This window comes from Gallinula chloropus, assembly GCF_964237585.1.
Source record: "Gallinula chloropus genome assembly, chromosome: 3".
Classification (NCBI taxonomy): Eukaryota; Metazoa; Chordata; class Aves; order Gruiformes; family Rallidae; genus Gallinula; species Gallinula chloropus.
This window is the reverse complement of record NC_140087.1, coordinates 24,292,117-24,310,957: the sequence shown is the minus strand read 5'-3', so window position 1 is coordinate 24,310,957 and position 18,841 is coordinate 24,292,117. Positions and strand designations below refer to the sequence as shown.

General features: G+C 39.3%; 1 protein-coding gene across 1 annotated transcript in view; it reads left to right on the top strand.

Annotated features, from left to right (window-relative positions):
• The window catches only part of MAP7 (microtubule associated protein 7), a gene marked incomplete at both ends in the record, with an annotated part of 104,723 nt that overhangs the window by 56,274 nt on the left and 29,608 nt on the right, over nucleotides 1-18,841 (top strand). The window contains 4 exons of the mRNA XM_084261037.1: nucleotides 4,350-4,427; nucleotides 13,993-14,156; nucleotides 15,469-15,580; nucleotides 16,481-16,567. Coding sequence (XP_084117163.1) covers nucleotides 4,350-4,427; nucleotides 13,993-14,156; nucleotides 15,469-15,580; nucleotides 16,481-16,567 — 441 coding nt within the window. The remainder of the gene's footprint in view (nucleotides 1-4,349; nucleotides 4,428-13,992; nucleotides 14,157-15,468; nucleotides 15,581-16,480; nucleotides 16,568-18,841) is intronic.

The following is an 18,841-nucleotide window of genomic DNA, read 5'->3' as shown; positions in this document are numbered from 1 at the left end:
GAAAGCTTAGGTACTTTTGTTGCTGAGGTCTGGGCTCACCTTGACAGCCTTGCAGCCCAGTGGCTGCTTTGTACTGACAGACTCTTCCCTACCCCCAAACTGAGTACCTGGCCTAAATCCCCAGAAGGAAGCAATCCCAGTGCTGTCTGTCCAGATCACACCTTGTTTACTTGGTCCAGCACAAATCACAGCATTCATTGCTGCTCTCCATCAGAGAAGAAATGGGAAAAAGATTGAGGTAACATTACTCACTTCCACAGCAAAACCAGAACTCTGTGTTGGAAGTGTTCAGTAGTTTAATCTTGGTTTTAATTTCTCATGAGGGTGTCCTACCTGCTTCAATGTTCCCTTCATCTGTGCTGGTGCAAAGAAAGGAACGCAAAAGAGCTGGGACTGGAGTGGGGAAGAGCACAGACATATTCTAAGGGTTTAGCCTGCACCCAGTTGGTGAGAGTCCATATTGGAGAGAGCTCCTGTGAGGTTAGAGTTTGCTTTTGGTTTCTTTGGGGTTTGATTTTTTTTTTTTTTTTTTTTAATTTAGACTCAGTGTTTTTGTTAAAAGCCAAAGAGTTTGCAGCAGGAATGACAGCTGTCATGATAAACACTGTCATTATTGTCTGTAAGGTGTCTACAGGCTGAACAAACATTAGGAGTCCAAGGCAACTGAATGTAGGCATGGCAGTGCAAAAGGAGCTAGAACAAAGGGAAGTAAGTTTGAGATCCAAGGAATGCATTGTTTCAAATGATGCTGGGGCTCACATTTCTTTCCCCCACAGCACCCCTGTGAACTAACATACAAACTGGCTGTTGTTTTCCACTTAGTTTTTCACACAAGAAGTTAGCACCCTAGGAGTCAAGGGCAAAACGGAAGCAGCCATTTGTGAGAAGAGATTGAGAGGATTATAAATGGAAATGAAGAACAGCAGTAGCCTGACTTCTGAAGTCACGCTGCGAGCAGCTGATAGTTCTCTGAGCCACAGAAACTGCCTGTATGTAATAAGTACATATGGCAATTACTGATTTAGCAAAATTACAACCTGACTTCTACAAACATCAACTGTGCTTAAGAGTTTGAATATTAGTTTATATATAAGACTTTAAAAGCCTGCATTTTCCTTTTGTTAATATAATTAGGGACCAACACCGACTGACATTTCAGTGCTGCAAAATGCCACTGGTGGCTTCTGAACTCTTCTCAATAAACAATTACATTCTTTAAAATAATTTTAACCTTGCAATAATTGCTTTAAGTTTATAAAAAATACTTTTGTATGTAGTTTAGAGGCTTACTTTCCAGTAGTAGACACAAAATTAATTTCCCCTTTGTAGAGTTATAGCTTCTTTAATCTCCAAACATCCCTCTCAGGCATGATATTAAACATTTGTATGTTATATAAGTGTAGAGAAGTAGGTTGCTGAGTTTGAGTTCACACACATTGCTGTATAACCAGGCTGCAACTTCTGCAGCAGCATGTGTATATGCCCAGTTATCAACTATTTCTGTAAGAATTCAGGAATTCTTGCAGGATTTGTTATGACATATTTCCCATCTCCGTTGTGCCACAACTTTAAAGCTATTGCCTGATGATGAGTACAGAGTACCTTGTGTGTATGTCCTGGTATTCCTACTGAAAGAGAAGAAATGCTTGTCTCCCAGGTACGTGCCTGGCAGGTACTGTTAATGGGCAAACACGTGAGAAATAAAATGGGGAGCAGGGATGATGAACTTTCCCGTTTTGCCACAATTTGAAGCTATTGAAGCTTTGCACTGGGGCTGTCAGCAGATCAGCTGGATTCAGAATGCAGTTGTTGGAGATTTGGCTTGTAGCCAAACTATGCAACTATCATTTTCAAGGCTTAGAAAAGACGTTTTAATTAACAGTGTAAGGTTTTCACCAGCATTGTATGCTCACCTTCTAGAAGAGCAAAGGTAATGCTGGATTGCCACAAAGGTGTTATCCCCATCTCTGTGCCAATATTGATTTAGTTCTTTGTGCTCCCAAATGCATGCAAAACAGCTTGTTACTGAAGACGTACTTAGGCTTTGCATAGCTTGCAACTCAGTATGAATTCTTTAGGATTCTTCTAACACATCCTGGGGTGTTGGGAGAGGGGCTGCCTGTATGAACACTATCAGGTGTGTGATAGAGAAAAAATAATTGGATATCTTCAAAAAGAATGGCAGAGGACAGCTTTAAAAATTTATTTTATTCCTTCCCTTGCCTATAATTAGGAATTCTTAAGGGAGACCTTTTCAGTTTGCCTGACCGTGTATCTCTCCTGCCTCTTTGAAGAATTGTTGCTTCTCCCTGATAGGGAAATCTGTCCTCTCAAGTAAGGAAAAAACCCAACCCCAAACCTAGAAGGAGAAAAAGTATATACTGAAAGAAGCAGAATGTTATGTTATTCCCCAGTGTCTCATCATTCTCTGTCAACTCGATGTTACATTGACTTTGCTGACAGCCCTCGGAGGGGGATCCTTGTTTTCCAGAGCAATTCATACTGGGTGTGCATTATTCCACTAGCACTGATTGATTACATATGCAACAGAAATTCATGTTTTGTGAATCTCGTGCCAGCCATAAGAGAAAGGGAATATTACTACCCTTTTGACCTGTGTCTGGATGGTGGATAGACTGCATGCAAGCCAGCATGCTTCTTAACATCAGCCAGGTGTTAGTCTACACCATACCTTGGACAAATCTGTTCAGTGGCATGGCTAGGTGTTGTTTCAACCCACATTAAAGGTTTGATCTGTAACTGGGTGATGGGGGTTTTTTCTCTTTGCTGTTGACTTGCTCACTTGTTGCATCTTTCACTGGGGCTGTAGTATTTGAATGTTCTTCTTCCTACCAACTATGCAATGCATTTTCTCCTTGCAGCTCTTACTTGTGTCATTGCTAAAGCCAGTAGTTGGGGCTGTAGTCTCTGACCATTGTGGAGATGATAGTTTTTCACTGATGAGATTTCAAGAATAATTAAACTGAAGATAGTTGTTAGTGAAGCCTTTCATAGAAGAAATCCTGTCATCCTGATGCAGAAACTTGTGTTAGAGTATGAAATGCACGTTACTGATTTTCTTTCGTTTAAATGAGCACATCCTCATTTCACAGATTTTTGCAAATATCTTTAACCTAATTTTTATTATCTATTGTATTGTTTTGCTAGGAACTTGTTTTAAAAAGTATACTAAAATAGGTTGCCTTTTACATGCTTTTTAAAGTTGCTTACTTGTGTATTCACCCTGAATATTGAAAAGGATCTGTTGTTTTCTATTTATATGCACTTCCATGGTGACAGGATTCTTGGTAGATCTTTTCCTTGAAATATTTAAAAACTGAGTTTCCCTCAATACGAAAACAAATCAGACCATGGCATTATACCCAGGAATCTTTTTTTATTTTTCTGGGTGTTTTTGGTTCCTTTGTGTTTGGAGCAGACTCTTTCAGCGCCAGTGAAAAAGGCATAGAATGAACAGCTTTCCAGGTTTAACGGAACAAGCTAAGGATGAGTAGGAAATTGGTTTTGGCAGCATGCTGAGATGAAATGGTAATTTGGATTTTGTTCCCTTTTTGCCTGGAACAGTTCCACTGCTGGGGGTGGAAGTAGGATGCTATTCAGTGTTTTGTGGTTTTCCAGAGGACTCAACACTTGTTCAGTGTTCTTCCAGCCAAACTTGAACTTTTATAGTCAAGTCTGGGCTCTGACAATGATTTTTCATTCTCGTAGTCTTATTGTTGCAATCCAAGTGGCTGGTTGCAGATATTGTTAAAGAAATCATGTAGCTAACTTGTAAGTCTACAAGGGTAGTTGAGGAAGCTATCATCTTACTTTACCTAGTGTTACACCAGTCCATGCATGAAATGCACTGTCTTAACAAGTTTGCCAGAGCTTTTAACCCCCATGCACACAAACACCTGTAGAGATCAGCATCCTGTTATCAACAGGAATTGCTAGTGTTTTGATCCAACATGTTTTGCTTGGGTACTGAGCGGCTTTTGTCTTATGAAATAGACCTTAGTGGGGTTTTTGAGGCAATACTGGTGGGAAGAGGCTGCTGCATTATAATAGTTTCCTGTAGATGCATTTTAGAGAGATTTTATGGAAGAATAGTGTTTTGTCAGGGTGCTCCTAAGCAATCCAGTTGTTACAGGCTTGGAAACAAAACTTCCTGGGTTTTCACAGGCAGTAGTCTTGCTTGAAATTCAGAGTTGTAATTTAGTGCATTCTTCGGGAGTGTTTTACATCTTGATAATTAGAACACACTCATATTTTTAAAGTTGTTCCATCTATTTTCGTAAGACGGATTTCTGGAAATGTGATCTGTTTCTCCCTCCTTCCATTTCCAGATCATCCAACAATACTAAAGGTTGATGACAGACAACGGCTTGCGAGAGAACGGAGAGAAGAACGAGAAAAACTACTAGGTAAGATGATCTACTCTATATTGTTTTTTTTAATTGTTTGAGGGGTTTTTATGGACTATCATCTACATACAGTGTTTTTGTTGGGTTGCTTTTAGGGGCATTCTGCAAACTGATTGTGCTAGCTATGAAATAATGTAATTCTTGCTACACTATTGCATCTTTAAAGTGGACCTTTTAATTCATGTACCTGTTGGGATTTATCATTGATATACCTGTCACGTAACTATTACCTACCTTTGTGAATCTTAATGAAAAAAGGGTTGATTTCTGTAATCATCCAAGGAAACTTCACTGATGTAAATGGAATTTTCAAGTTTTAGAGGGTTTTTTCCAATTAAGATTAGATGACATATATGTCATGTGCATCCATTATTGCCATAGAATAGAATTGTGGAATGTGATGCCAATGTATGGTTTGAATTTTTCTACATAAACTTGTGTTTCTGTCAGGTGAAACCTTTATTAGGTGTCAAATAGATGCGCTCACTATGTTATAAAATGCGCATAACTCTATTCCAGTGAGCAGAGAGAGGGAAGGTTACTTAATAAGCTGTCAGTGATTGGCAGGATACTGAGTGTGGTGCTGGGGAGAACTCTAGAATTATGTGAAGCCAAGGCTTTCTGAAAACTTTTCATGTGTTTGGCTGCCACAACATTCTGTGGCAATTGGGAAGCTGGGAAGCACAAGTATTTCCTCTTATTTTTTCACACATTCACCCTGATTGCTTTGGATGCTGTGTTGTTTTTATGGCTTGAGCAACAGAAGTTCTTTATTTCCATTTTATACCTTCTGTAAGTTTATAGAACTATATCATAACTCCAGCTAGATTTATGCTGCTTTTTCTAACCTGGAAAGCCATGATTTATTGCCGTTTAGATCTTAATAGCATCAATATCCTCTCTTTTTTACAGCACCTTCTGGTATTGTACTAGTCACCTGTGAAATACAGGAGTAATTTTGGAGGGGGAAAATAAAACTTTGGGTTTGGCTTGTTCAAATGTGACAGGATTTTGTCCATCCCTGAAAAGCTGCTCCTGAAGTTTACGTTCATGGTATTAGGCTTAGTTTCTAAAGGTTCCAAAGCAAATGGAGGCTGTTGGCCCATTTTAATTAATTTTTCATAGATGACAGTTCTGTGCCTTGAATTTATTATTTTTTCAGGTTCAAATCTTTTGTAGTAACAATACTTCAGTAAAGATGCTCTTGTTTCCTGCAAGCTGATTTTTCTTGCTATTGATAACTGGTTATCTGTTTCTGGAATGACATGACTTCCATTGAGAAACGTGTCATTCTGTGGGAAATATTTTAAAAGCAGCATCAAACTTGTAGGATTTTTAAGTTGATGTGGAATCCTTCATTCCTATGTGGGAGAGTTCAGTGTGTGTCCCCATGTACGAGGCTATTGTGTGTTCTGGCATGAAGAAGTATTTTGAACTAGCAAGAAAACTCAAAGTCATGTTGAACTTTCCTCTGTATATTTGTCTTCTGATGCTATGATTTAGGAGCTGTCTCTTGAGATTTGTGTTCAAGTACAGCAGAGCAATGTTTTTTTACAACGGTATGCAGGCTTTTTGGCTTTTTTTGTGGTTTTTCAGGGGTTTTTTTTTAGTCCAGAACCAAGATAATCAGTTACTCATGTCATGTGAGCCATAGCAAAAAAATGCCTAAGCTGTCTATCTTAAACTTCAAGTTGTATAATGTTGTTACATAAATGTGTCTTGCTGAAAATTAGCATTGGATTTTGTTAAAACTGGGACATCAGTCATGCAACAGTAAAGCAACTGAAGGAAGGAATTTTTTTTAATAGAATTAAGTTGGATTTAAACCTAATTCCTCCCCTTTTGATTTGAGGGATCTGTCAAGTTTAGAAAAGGCTTCTTTTGACACAGAAGTTGAGGATTTCAGTCATACCTCTAGTGAAATTATTCTCTGCTGCCAAAACCCCTCAGTATTCAGTTCTGTCAGTGTAGCGCTGGTAGGAATCTGTAACAACTCCTTGGACTTTTCAGCAACTTAAACTGCATGAGGTCATGTTACTTACCTTTTCATGGAAATTAAGTTCTTTGACCCTTCTGTTGAGATCATGTGAAGTACCACTTTATTAATGATGATTTTTCTTTATTGGGCAATATTCTGCTATTACAGTAGGGTTGATTAGAAACTTGTTTTTCCCTCTTATTTTGCTATCAAGCTTTGTTTTTTGTTTTTTCTTCAAATTCCACTATGCTGCAATAGATGTGACTTCCAGTGTGGTGTAATGGGTCAGTATATGCTCTGCACTCCTGAGGATTTGCTTGCATCTGGCAGTGGTATCTTGGCAGTCTTATTTTACTTACGAAACTTAAGCATCTACCTCTTTCTAATGAGAGTTTAGAGAGTAGAACAGATGAGTGCTGTCGTTGTCTGGATACATAAAGCATATGTGTGGTAGGACTGTCGATTATTAGCTGTTTCTTGAGGATCATGTTATGCTATCTAACTGAAAAGAATAAAAGGGCTTCTACAAAAGTGCCCCTTTCACATCAGCATATTGATGTCTAATTTTTAGAATTTCTTTAAAAAATGTGGAAGGCACACAGGAACACATATGCTGTTTCAGCTAATCACTCTTTCAAGAAGGAAGAACTTTTTAGTTCCTTTGGTGCAGGGAAGGCATTGCTCTTGACATGCTATCCCTGAAACATTAATTCTTTGGGATTTTTCTGTGCTGCTCACATTTTCCATGACTAATAAGTTGTACCAATTTTTGGATTTTTAACTTTATTCTCTTAGACTTGTCTTTTGATGTTGGCAGAAATAAAGGAAATGCTTAGAAGCAATGCTTCGAGTTTTTTATTCCCCTGACCCTTTGGTCATGTGTCTATTAGTTGTTAATAGGCACATTCAAACCTTTACAGGATTATTAGGGTAATCTTTACTTGATTCTATAAATAATGCTTCCAATGTGTTACTTGCTCTTTAGTAATCCTGTTTTCACTTTATGCTGTTCCTGCAATGCACTCTTTCCTGCACGTTTATGTGTGAGGTTAACATCTGTCCTTTAAAATACGAATATCTCTGTGTGTGCTCAACCCTCCTGGGTCATGCAAGATGGGAATCCCAAGAGAGGTACTGGTAGGTGAGGGAGATAGCTGTCCCTGATTCTTGAGAGAACCACTTTAAGACTTACATCTGTGCCTGTTTTATCTACGATAATTCTGCCTGAAGAATGACCCTTTTTATCACAATTATGATCCCAACAAAGACACGTGGCTCATTTAGTTTCTGGCTCTGGGAACAAAAGATGGTAGTCCTGCCATCTGACAACCCTTCATTTAAAGAAATATGTTATTAATTGTACTTTTTAGAATATGATAGAGTTTCAGGTTGGCTAAATTAATTAAACTCTCAATACTTAAAATGCATAAGCATTAAAACATTTTAAAGGTCAAATTTTGATACAAATCCCTCTCCCATTTGAAAGTGATCGATGGCAAAACACTGTATTAATAAATTACAGGTTTTTTCTGTCCATGAATTCCTGTTGGGTTATTCTGTTCTCTGGCAGTTGGGGACAGAAATTTATCTGACATTTCCACAGTCAGAAGCCCCACAGAAAGTGGGAATCGGTGACCCTAGCATATGAATCATTTTGGGATGCTCTCAGAGGACTTGAGTGTCAAAAGGGTTTACAAGATAAGAGAAAAATGTTTAAGGAAGTTAAGTTTAAAGATTTCTGTGCTGAATGTCCCTCAGAGCATGGTTAGTGGGGGAGGTTGGCTTAAGGAAACTAACGTTAACTTCAGCTTTAATTACAGCTTTGAAGTCCACCTTTTAATTCATTCAGTCAGCCATTTCTGTGGCCTGATGGAACGTCCCCATTTTTAGGTACAGTTAAAGCATCACTGATCCTTTTTCCTGCTAAGGCAGCAAGGAGGTGATCACAGTCTCAGACAGTGTGGGCCTGGCAGGGAGGAAAGGTGAATCAGCGGTCAGAGGAGAAAGGTGTTGCTGAGGTCAGTGCTCTGAAGTCAGAAACGATAAAGGCTGGAATGACTGACAAAGGCTGTAGGATGTTTACTCCTGTAAGCTGTCTCTCCAAGGTGGGTGCAAAAGGTAGGTTGAGAAAGGCGGTGCTACCTGATCTACCTTTATATAGGCAGTAGACCAGAAGGAAAAAGGGTTGAAGTGGGTGACAGCAGACGGGATAGCAAAAGGGGAGCTGAGGTGCTGGGCACATCCCTTTGCTTCACCTGGATCAACAGAAAATAAAGGCTTTGACCCTTAAAGCATGCTCCCCCTTCCATTACATCCTAAAACCTAAGAGCAGCCCTCCATCTGTGTGCATGACTGGGGAAAGAAACTACAAAATTATTTCCGCTGAATAGTCTCCTTTGATCCTCTAGTGAGGAAAAAAGAATATTAATACATTTTAAAATAAATTTAAATGCAGGAAAGGTTTCCCTATCTGTGGAGAAAGTTAAATCCATGAAAATAGATACTATGCTTTTTCTGAGAAAATAGATGTCTGTCATAAATCATGCTTTCATGTACTAGTGAAATACTGGTAAGTAGCCCAAGCATAAAATTAGTAGCTTCCTCATATTAAGATGCATGTGTATTTTCTGCGTTTTGCCTGTAAGTTAGAGGTAATGGAAAGCCACAGCTTTTATATTTGCTTGAAATCAGACCTATTTATTGTATTATTTTTTCCAGCCTAGGACTTCTATTTGCCTGGGTAATCCATCACTGAGGTGTTTCTGTTGTTGTCTTAACAAAAACTATGATTTTGTCATCCCTTCTCTGGGGAGCAGGAAGCTTAAAAATACTGTTCTGTCCAGAGGTTTGGTGTTCTCATTGTCTTCCCAGTAGTGGAAGTGTATGTAAAAGTTAGCTTTTATTTAGCAAAAAACACTTTCAGCCTTTCTCTTCCTGAATTTAGTCCTGAAAGTTCAACTATCTTATTTTCATTATTTTTTTTTCTAAACAGTGTGACAAGCTGCAGCCTGTGGAAACCACCACAAATAATGCCTCAAGGCAGTCTAAGCATTTACATTAATGACAGAAAGACCAAACAAAATCAATGTTTTTTATAGGGAAATTATTATTCCACTGGCAGCAGTTAGAAAAGTTGAGGATTTTTTAATTATTTTTCTTTGTTTTTCTTAATTTCTCATACCCTTCAGGAAGTACTTTGTTTTCAGTAGAAATAACCAAAAAGCATTTTCATGCTGCCATTGTAAGCAGATTCCAGGCACAAAAGACACAGATGATCTGAGGCTCTGAGGGAATCTTTTGGCTGGAAGCAGGAGCTTGTCTTGATAACGATCATTACAGTTTGTACGTAAGTGACTATTGAGTAAAAGCCAACGTGCTGCAGCTAGATGAACTCTGATGACATATGAGCTACTAAGCTCCTTAGGTGCTCTTAGCTTTTTCAAAGGGAATGGATGTTTCAAAACCTGAGCGAAATGGTCAGATTGAGTTCTGGTTTTGAGCAAATACATTGTACTTGGTGTGTCTGGGCTCTATGTAATGGGGTGTGTGCATTTATTCTTTCTAAATTGAGTTGTGTAGCACCATGGTGACTGGATGCTGTAAGACTCTTAACTAGAGCAGTTCCTATGGGAAGGCAGGTCTAGCTTAGGTTGCAAACATACCATGTTGTGTAAGGGACCAATCTGGTTCCACTCTTGAATGGTTAGCTAGGGAAGCCAAAGCTTATAACAAAGGCCAAATTATGCAATTTTTGCATGCAGTAAATGAAATGGCCCCCAGGTTTCCTTTCAAGAAGAGGATAGGGAAAAATTCTCGCATTTTTCCAGTATCAATTTTTGTGACATGTACAGATAGACAAACAATAGTGATTAAATAACTGAAATAAATGTTATAATTTGTGCACGTTATAATAAAATAAGTCCATAAAATCATATACCATTTTAAAGCTGAAGTATTCCAAGCTCTGCATCTATATGTATCTGTGCAGCCCTGTCCTCAGAACTGAAACATCTGTCAGAAGTGAAACATAACAGTAGACTCAAGTAGGAAGCAATCTTGAAGATGAAAACTAACAGGAGAAGCTTCACAGGAAGTAATTATACAGAAAGGACAGACAGAGAGAGTAATACCACATCTTCCAGCAGTGATATTAACAGTTATTTAACATTACTGCAGTCTAGCACTGATGAACTGTGATTTGAGGAAAGGAAGATAAAAACTTAAGCTAGAGTTGAAAAAAATTATTAAAACTATTGTTTTGTTCACAGTGTATTATGCTGCTGAAATTTGGTTTTATGAAGTAAAATATTTTACCTATTTAGGCCTGTAAAGTCAAACTCTGAGTGTCTCTTTCCTTCCTTTTGTGTCGTCTTGAATAACAGGTGTTATTTCCCAGCCTCACTGTGCCTTTTGTGAAATTTCTGTCTTCAGATGAGTGTCCTGTACATGGTCATTGGTTCTGTTGATGGAGGAGAAAGAATTTATCTTTTGGAGAAAATATGTTCTAAGCTAGGTGTGTCACCTGTCAGCGAAACAGGAATGTGGTATCGTTCAAAACAGGACACAGAGGTCTTGGAAGATGAGTCAAAAACTTTTGAATTTAATGTCTGTGGAATTAGGGAGTGGTTGAGAGCTTGGGGCAGAAGCTGTCATGAATCTGCGGAAGAGAGAAGCCATATTCTCTAACTTTCATTTTAGGTGTAGGGTGGGTTTGGATTAGTCTGTTGTCAACAAGGTGGAATCAGCTTCTCTGTATAGCATTGACATGCTGTTTTGTTCAGAAAACCGATGAGCCCTGTCTCACTTCAGGAGAGCTCAAGCAGGCTGTGCTGCGCTGCCCAGCACTCCCATTTCTGACCCAAGGCTTCCCCGCTTTGGTTTCAGAACCCCCAGACCCACTCAGCAGCATGTCTGATTGCCCATCTGACCAACCTCTGCTAGGAACAGCTGCAGATAGGAATGCTGGAAAAATAAAAAGGCACAGAAGCAACCTGTTTTTTTAATCAGATTGTTTCCTTGGTCCATCTCAATCTCAAAGATTCAGGAGAAAGGAGCTAATGTGAAGTGTTTGCAGTGCAGAATTCAAATATTAGTGATACTGTTCGTTATTTTTGCCTTTAAGTGTGAGGACTTTAGAAATGTCTTTGCCAGTTTTAAATGGCATTAAAGATGAGTATTTTTTCTTTTCTTGAAAAAGTAGTCAGTTAATTTCAATTGGGTTACTGCTTTTAGAGGATGTTTCTTCATTTGTTGAAGAAAACAAGGTAAATGGTGTGCACAGTAACTGGAAGGAACCGTACAGTTCTCTGATGTAGCTGGCTATTCTTGCACTGGCCCTGTTCTACAGTCCAGCCGTGCAGAAAGCAATAGGAAGAGCAAGCTTTTGCAAAAATCACTGCCTTTCTGATGACAGACTGCCAGTGGTTCTGCCCAAGGCGTTGGTTAAGCAGAAGGCAAACACAGAAAGAGAGGACCATACCTCAGAGGTGACATGTCTTACACTTCAGTTGTTCAGGATGTTACCCCCATTGTTGGAAAAGGTGGAGTCAGTCTGAGGGTTTTGCTCAGTCTTCCCAGGACCTCATCTATAAAAAGACAGCATCACCAGGGGTCATGTTCTCCAGGAGAAGCGTAGACCTTAGTGAGAGTCACGTCTCTGCCCATCCATTCTCTTGCTGAGCTGTTGACTCCCAAGAAGGGGCAGTAGATGTGTGTTTCTGGCTTACAAATTAGTCTTGCATTTGAAACCCCAATTTTGGCTTTATTTTGTTATGTTTTAAGGCTCTGATACCAAAGAAGGAGACTTTGCAGATTTTAGTTGGCCTGGAAGATGCTTTTTCTGCTGTACTCTGTTTCTGCTTTAGTCTGCACTTCACATTTCTTCAAGTCTCTTAACTGAATTAGCATAGGAAAGCATTTCTATAAATATTCCAGTGGCTCTTGCATTATCATTTCCCACTTGTGTCACTTTTCACACCTACTGTTAGTAATTATCTAAGCAACTGTACTCTGCCTTGTTGTTGTAATTATTCTAGCTATGAGCGTGCAATCTCCTGCAAACATCTTACTGAACTTTAACCCATCTTGCCAAGAAGGGTGTCCTGTGGCTGCTTGTGGCTTCTGAACAAAGATGTCTCTGCTAGTTTGCATACCACAGCAAAGCTAAACATGCTGTCTGCATTTTTCAGCAAAGTATTTGACATCTGAAGTGGTAGAAAGCTGTTTTATTAAGGGAGATACTCCACATATAACCTGATCTACTGGAGGTGGATATTTTTCTTGAGACTGCATGTGCAAGTACATAAGGTTTAGAGTGCAATCCAAGCTCTTTACAGGGTGAGGTGGAATTTGTTTGAGTTGGACAGGAAAGTACAGAAGAGTAGTTTGGTGAAGGTGAGTCTTAGCATTCATTATAAAAAGTGATTATCAAGTCTGCTGTGAAGGCCCAGAAGCATTTGGGTTTTTTAGTTATGTGATGATGTCAAAACAAATATCTCTGTTAAAGGAAGACTGGAGTGGCAGTTGTAGAGTATGTCATTATAACAAAAGGCTCTTTTCTACTCTTTCCTCCCCCATATTAAATTAAAAAACAGTCTCAGATAGAGAACTTCCTTACATTGTTGCCCTTTGGAATTGAAAGTCTTTGACACTTTGCTGTCCTGGTTCCCTGTTGCTGCTGCTGTTATCAATGAGCTCATTCTGTGTATGGTTTTCTAATGTGGTTCTCAGTGATGTTTGTCTTGTGAGCTTCATGTGCATCTCTTCTACACTCCCATCAGTCAGTTCATGAAAAAGATACAGAGGTATCAAATATCTGGGACTTTTAAAAAGCAAGTAACAGGGTTTTTTTAGAACTCAGAAATTCCGTGTACCTGGGACTTCCAAGACAGCAATGGGCAGAGGTCCAGAGTACTGTGTGTAAATGGTTTGATGTGGACTACAGTTCCAGGTAGTACCTTCATGAAAATTCAGACCCTGACAAGGAGCTAAGTCAGTCCTGTGTAGTACTTTTTGATTTGTTTTGATTATTACTTATGAAACCTGTTCAGAGCTCTGCAGCAGTTGAGTTCTATGACGGATCAAAGTGCCCATTTGGATGTACTTCTTTGGTGGGTAACTTCTGTTCTAGTCAGCTGTTGGTACAGCCAACAGTCTGGGTGCTGGAATTGCCCTCCCAGCCACTTCTGTCGTAAGAGATCTGTATTGATCAGTGGTAGTTTTATCTTTTTATTACATTTCTTTTCACAGTAAAAGATTACAGACAATTATTGTGGTTGGTATCGTAGAAGTGTGTACACATACTTCAGGTATTTTAAACTGACACAAAATTCTGTTTACCACATAGAAACTATATGCTCAAATAATTTAAGTATTTCTGATGGTAATTACAGTAAGTAGAACAGAGATGAGATGAATGTGTGACCAGGTTGCATGATATTTTAATATGTGAGGAGGCATTAGGATGTTATGTATATCTTCCTAAGAAAATGAGTTCACACCTTTTCTTCCACTTAGCTTGGTTATTCAAATTGTATTGACTTTGTCACATATAGCATGTTAATACTTTTATTTCTGACTTTGTCACAGCTGCAAGAGAATCTGTCTGGTTAGAAAGAGAAGAGAGAGCCAGGCAACATTATGAAAAGCACCTAGAGGAACGCAGAAAGAAGCTAGAAGAGCAGAGGTTAAAGGAAGAGAGACGGAGAGCTGCTGTAGAGGAAAAACGAAGACAGAGACTAGAAGAAGATAAGGTAAGAACAAATTTGATGAAAAAACTTTGCAGTGTGCTTTTACCATAAGTACCATATGGTACTGTCAAACCTTTACTTTAAGATGGAAAGAACGCAACATGATTGTGTTCGGCACTGGTGAGGTTGCACCTTGAGTGCTGTGTGCAGTTCTGGGCTCCTCACCATAAGAAGGGCATTGAGGTCCTTGAGTGAGTGCAGAGAAGGGCAACCAGGCTGGGGAAGGGGCTGGAGGGTAAATCATATGAGGAACGGCTGAGGGAGCTGGGGATGTTTAGCCTGGAGAAGAGGAGGCTGAGGGGAGACCTTATCACTGCCTACAACTACCTGAAGGGAGGTTGTAGAGAGGTGGATGATGGTCTCTTCAGCCAGGTAACAGGAGACAGGACAAGGAGAAATGGCACAAAGCTGCACCAGGGCAGATTCAGGTTAGATGTTAAGAAAAATTTTTTTACTGAAAGAGCTGCCCAGGGAGGGGGTTGAGTCACCTTCTCTGGATGTGTTTAATAAAAGGGTAGATGAGGTACTTAAGGATATGGTTTAGCATAGGACAGGAACGGTTGGACTTGATGATCTTAAAGGTCTTTTCCAACCTTGTGATTCTGTGATTATGATCAGTGTAAGAGAGCATGCAGAAAAGGATTTTAAGCATTACTTGCACAGATCCTGCTCCTTAAAGTGCCCTTTATGAATCAAATGCAGCTAAGTTGGGCACGTCTGGGTTACAGCATATGGCACTATGTGAACTCATGCAGAAAAATATAATTTGGATTTGTAGGGCTATCTTTTAATTCTTAGTCATTCAGTATACGGGCAGCTAGATATTACTTGCCCTAACAAAACCTTTCAGAAAGTGAGTATGTAATGAAATACACTGTTGGCTGATTTGTCTCAGTTAAGCTGGGAACTACGTGTAGCATGATCCTGTGTAAGTCAGCTCATCCTTGTGTTTTTTTGTTTCTTATCTCCACCTGTTCTAGTATTTAGTAGGAGTGAGATACAAGGTAGGAAGTAGCCCTAGAGTGTGTTTGTGTGGTGGCTGTGGTAACAGGACCACTGTGCTTTCTCAGCAGTTGTGCAGGTCTCAAACAGATCTTACCTTTTCAAAACTGCAGTTAGTATTTTAACTTACTTATGGTTTAATTGCTGATTAATCCTGTTCTAGTGTGTGCCTTAGAAGACAGCACATAAACTTGAAGGCAAGTCCAATATGCATGCTAGGTTTTGTCCATGTGGAGGATAGCAGAGTTTGCTAAGAAGATTAAGTTAAAAACCACCCAATAGTATCCAAACGTGTTATCCTGTTGTACTTAAGGAACGACATGAAGCTGTTGTACGTCGCACAATTGAAAGAAGCCAGAAGCCAAAACAAAAGCAAAACAGGTGGTCCTGGGGAGGAGCACTACATAACCGCATTAATAACACAGGTAAAGAGGGAGGTTTGGTTTGCTAGCCAGTTCCCCTGCCCTGCCACTTAACTGGAATTTACTTTGCTTCTGTTAAAAGGAAGGACGATTCCCTGTATGCTGTTTGAAATTCATTGCTCTTGATATTACTGCTAGCAATGGCATGTTGCTGACATTCTTGTGTAGCAAAAAGATAACAAGGAGAAATCAGAACAAAAGTTAAAACTTGTTTTAGGAGTTGACTAATCCTGTAATTCTACCCTGCTACAGCTTCTTGCTTCTGCTGCTTTGCAGTTGTTTGTGTGTGTATGTGTGGGTGTGCTTGTGCTGTGTCAATCTTGTGATAAGAGCTGCTGTGTGCAAATGCCAAACATTATGACTCAAACAGGTCTGGTGGAAATGACCAAATACTGAGTTTAAAACAGACACAAGGAAGAAAAATTGCTCTTTGTAATAAGCTATCTGTACTTTGTGGGGATATTTTGGGGTGCAGAAGTCTTTTTTTCCCTCCTAGAAAAAAAAAAGATGGACAAATCAGATTTAAGTGAATTTTAGCTCTATGCTTTTTTCCCCCAGTTACCTTCTCTAACTTAATCTGCCAATCATTAATGTGTATATGCCAAGTTAAACATGACTCAAACCCAAAGAAGAGAACTTGTCCTTTATTCCTTTCACCAGAAAGTAGTACTTAGAATTCTTCTCTTCCTACTCTAATGCATACGGTTCAGTGTGTCCAACCTTTCAGGGAGAAAAAAAAAAAAAAACAACTTGAGAAAAGACTGTTTGGAAATCTTTGTCATCTATAAGTTCAATAAACAGTTACTTTTCATAAAAGGTTACTTTTTTGCTTAACTCTGTATAACTTCTTTGATTTTCATTTTCTTTACTGTGAAAAATCATTGTCTTGCGTTCTGTCCCTAGGTTATTTTTTTGAATCATCATTCACCTTTCTCGATTTAGCAGGCCTGGAGCACCACTTCAGATCTCTGGGTGGTGCTAGAAAACCTGGTACATAATTGCTGTGGTTTGTTGATCCTTTTACCCATAGCTAGTTCTCCGGAAGCGAGATCATCAGTAACTAAACCACCCTCATGTAGTTGCAATGCATGCTTAACATCATGCTGATAGATTAGAACTGTTTGTTAGTACCAGATCTTTTCATTATTGTTTCTTTTTACTATGGAGAGTTACTACTGGCTGACTCTAAAGACTTGGCACAATTCACTGACATGAAGCATAATATTTGATCTGCTGGAATTCAAGGACACCCAATTTGAATACTTTGGTCTTTTCAAAACCCCTCTAGGCATGCTACACATACATGGGATTTACAATTATTTTCCACTTGTAACCAGCTGCTCTGACTGGTATTTGAATTTTTTTGTTTGGGTTTTTTGGGGGGTTTGGTTGTGTTTTGTGGGTTTTGTTGGTTGGCTGGTTGGTTTGGGGTTTTTTTGTGGGGGTGGGTTGGTTGGTTTTGCTTAGAACAAAGAAACCAGCAGTCGTCTAGGCAATTGACTGGATTTCATTTGGCCTATACTACCTTTATAGGATTCATATAGTTATTTGTCATCTTCAGAAATCTGTTTTATGCAGTATGTTCTTTATGCCAGATGTAGAAATCTTTTGGCTGTATTGGCACACGTTTTCTAAGCTGTAGATTAGATACAAGATCTAAAACACCGTCCCATTTCCACAAATACTGTTCTGACAGATCTGCGATACATGAAGCCTGAGTATCCTGTCTCTGTACTGCCTCTCACACAGCACTTTTCTGTATACCCCTTAGATCTATGGGGTTAATCTTGCCAGCCTGCAGAGGTCTTGTTCTTAGCCATATCATTTAGATTTCTAGTTTTAAAACTCCCCCTTCCAGTACCAAATTTGCTGGTTCTATACCCTGAATCATTCTAAGATTTGCCAGAGAGCAAATATTTCCCCTCTACTAGTTGTAGTTCAGTTATATATTCCAGTTGTAATTTGTAGATCTGGTGAGAGTAAAGGTATTCTTCATGCACTGTATGCCTGTGGAAATCCTTTTGTACACAGTGAGTACACTTTAATCCACTGGGTCAGAACAGGTGCATACAATGTTGATATGCTTGTCAAACAATTGCACATAATATCTTAGCAACATCCTCCTTAATGCTGTCAGAGTCCTGAGTTTGTATCTGCTTCCAAAACAGTATGTGGGCTTATTTTTTCAAACACACATAATACTAACCAGCAGAGCCTCTAGGCACACATTAAGCCTCCTTGCACTTCAGCGTGGTTGGATGCTTTGCTGAGTTGTACTGAGGTTCAGCACATGATAAAATAGAAGCAAAAGGAGAACTGACTCTCCCACCGTATTCCAAGTGTCAGATTTCCAAATGGAAGCTTCCAATGGAGGACACGTAGTTGATGCAGGTAGCTCTTTGGGCTGATTCTTGTTTGTTAGAGAACAGCATATAGCTGGCCTGTTTAGCTCCTTCCTGTTCTGCCATTGCTAGCAACCTTCACATGACATACAAAGTGTGTGGGATCTGTAATCTTTAAATAACTCTCGCCCCTTCAGTAGGGTGCAGATTCTGACTCTGCAGCAGTTGCACTGGCAAACGATGTAATCCTGCTCTAATGTATACAGAATCCAAAAGCAAAATAAACCCCTTTGGTATTCTGTGCCATGCATGTGCATTACAAGCTGTCTCTAGCCTTCCAGAGAGACTCATTTTCTTCATCTGCTAAGCTGTGTGCTCTTTTGGATTGACTAACTACAACTTCATTCGCAGCTGGTAGAAAATAGCCCTGTGGTGGCAAATGTAGCATTTACACATAACAACAGGATTTTTAACTAAATCTTTTAATTCCTTTTGTGCTTACCCTTGCTTCCCTTGTTACACTAGTCTTCCCTTAATCTTTCAACATTTATTAGCATGATATTGACCTTCAGTCTAGTAACAGTGCCCTGACAAATGTCAACTTCTATTTAGGTGCTAAGGGTTTGGGGTTTTTTATGAGCAACCTCACATTTCCAAGCATATTAGTCATTCCCTGAAGCTTTTCTATTCCTTCCCTGAAGCTTTTCTATTCCTTCCCTGAAGCATCCACTTAGGCCCTCCATTTAGTCCTTGGATTGCAGCCTGATTGAATGATAATCAATGAACAGAGTATTTTAGACTTTTGAAACTTAAATGCTTTTGTGCCCAGTCTTTGAGTCACCTGTACAATGTCTGCTGCGAAGTCCGTTCTGTTTTGAAAGTTCTTGTGGTAGAGCAGGAGTGACCTAGTCATGTTTTCCTC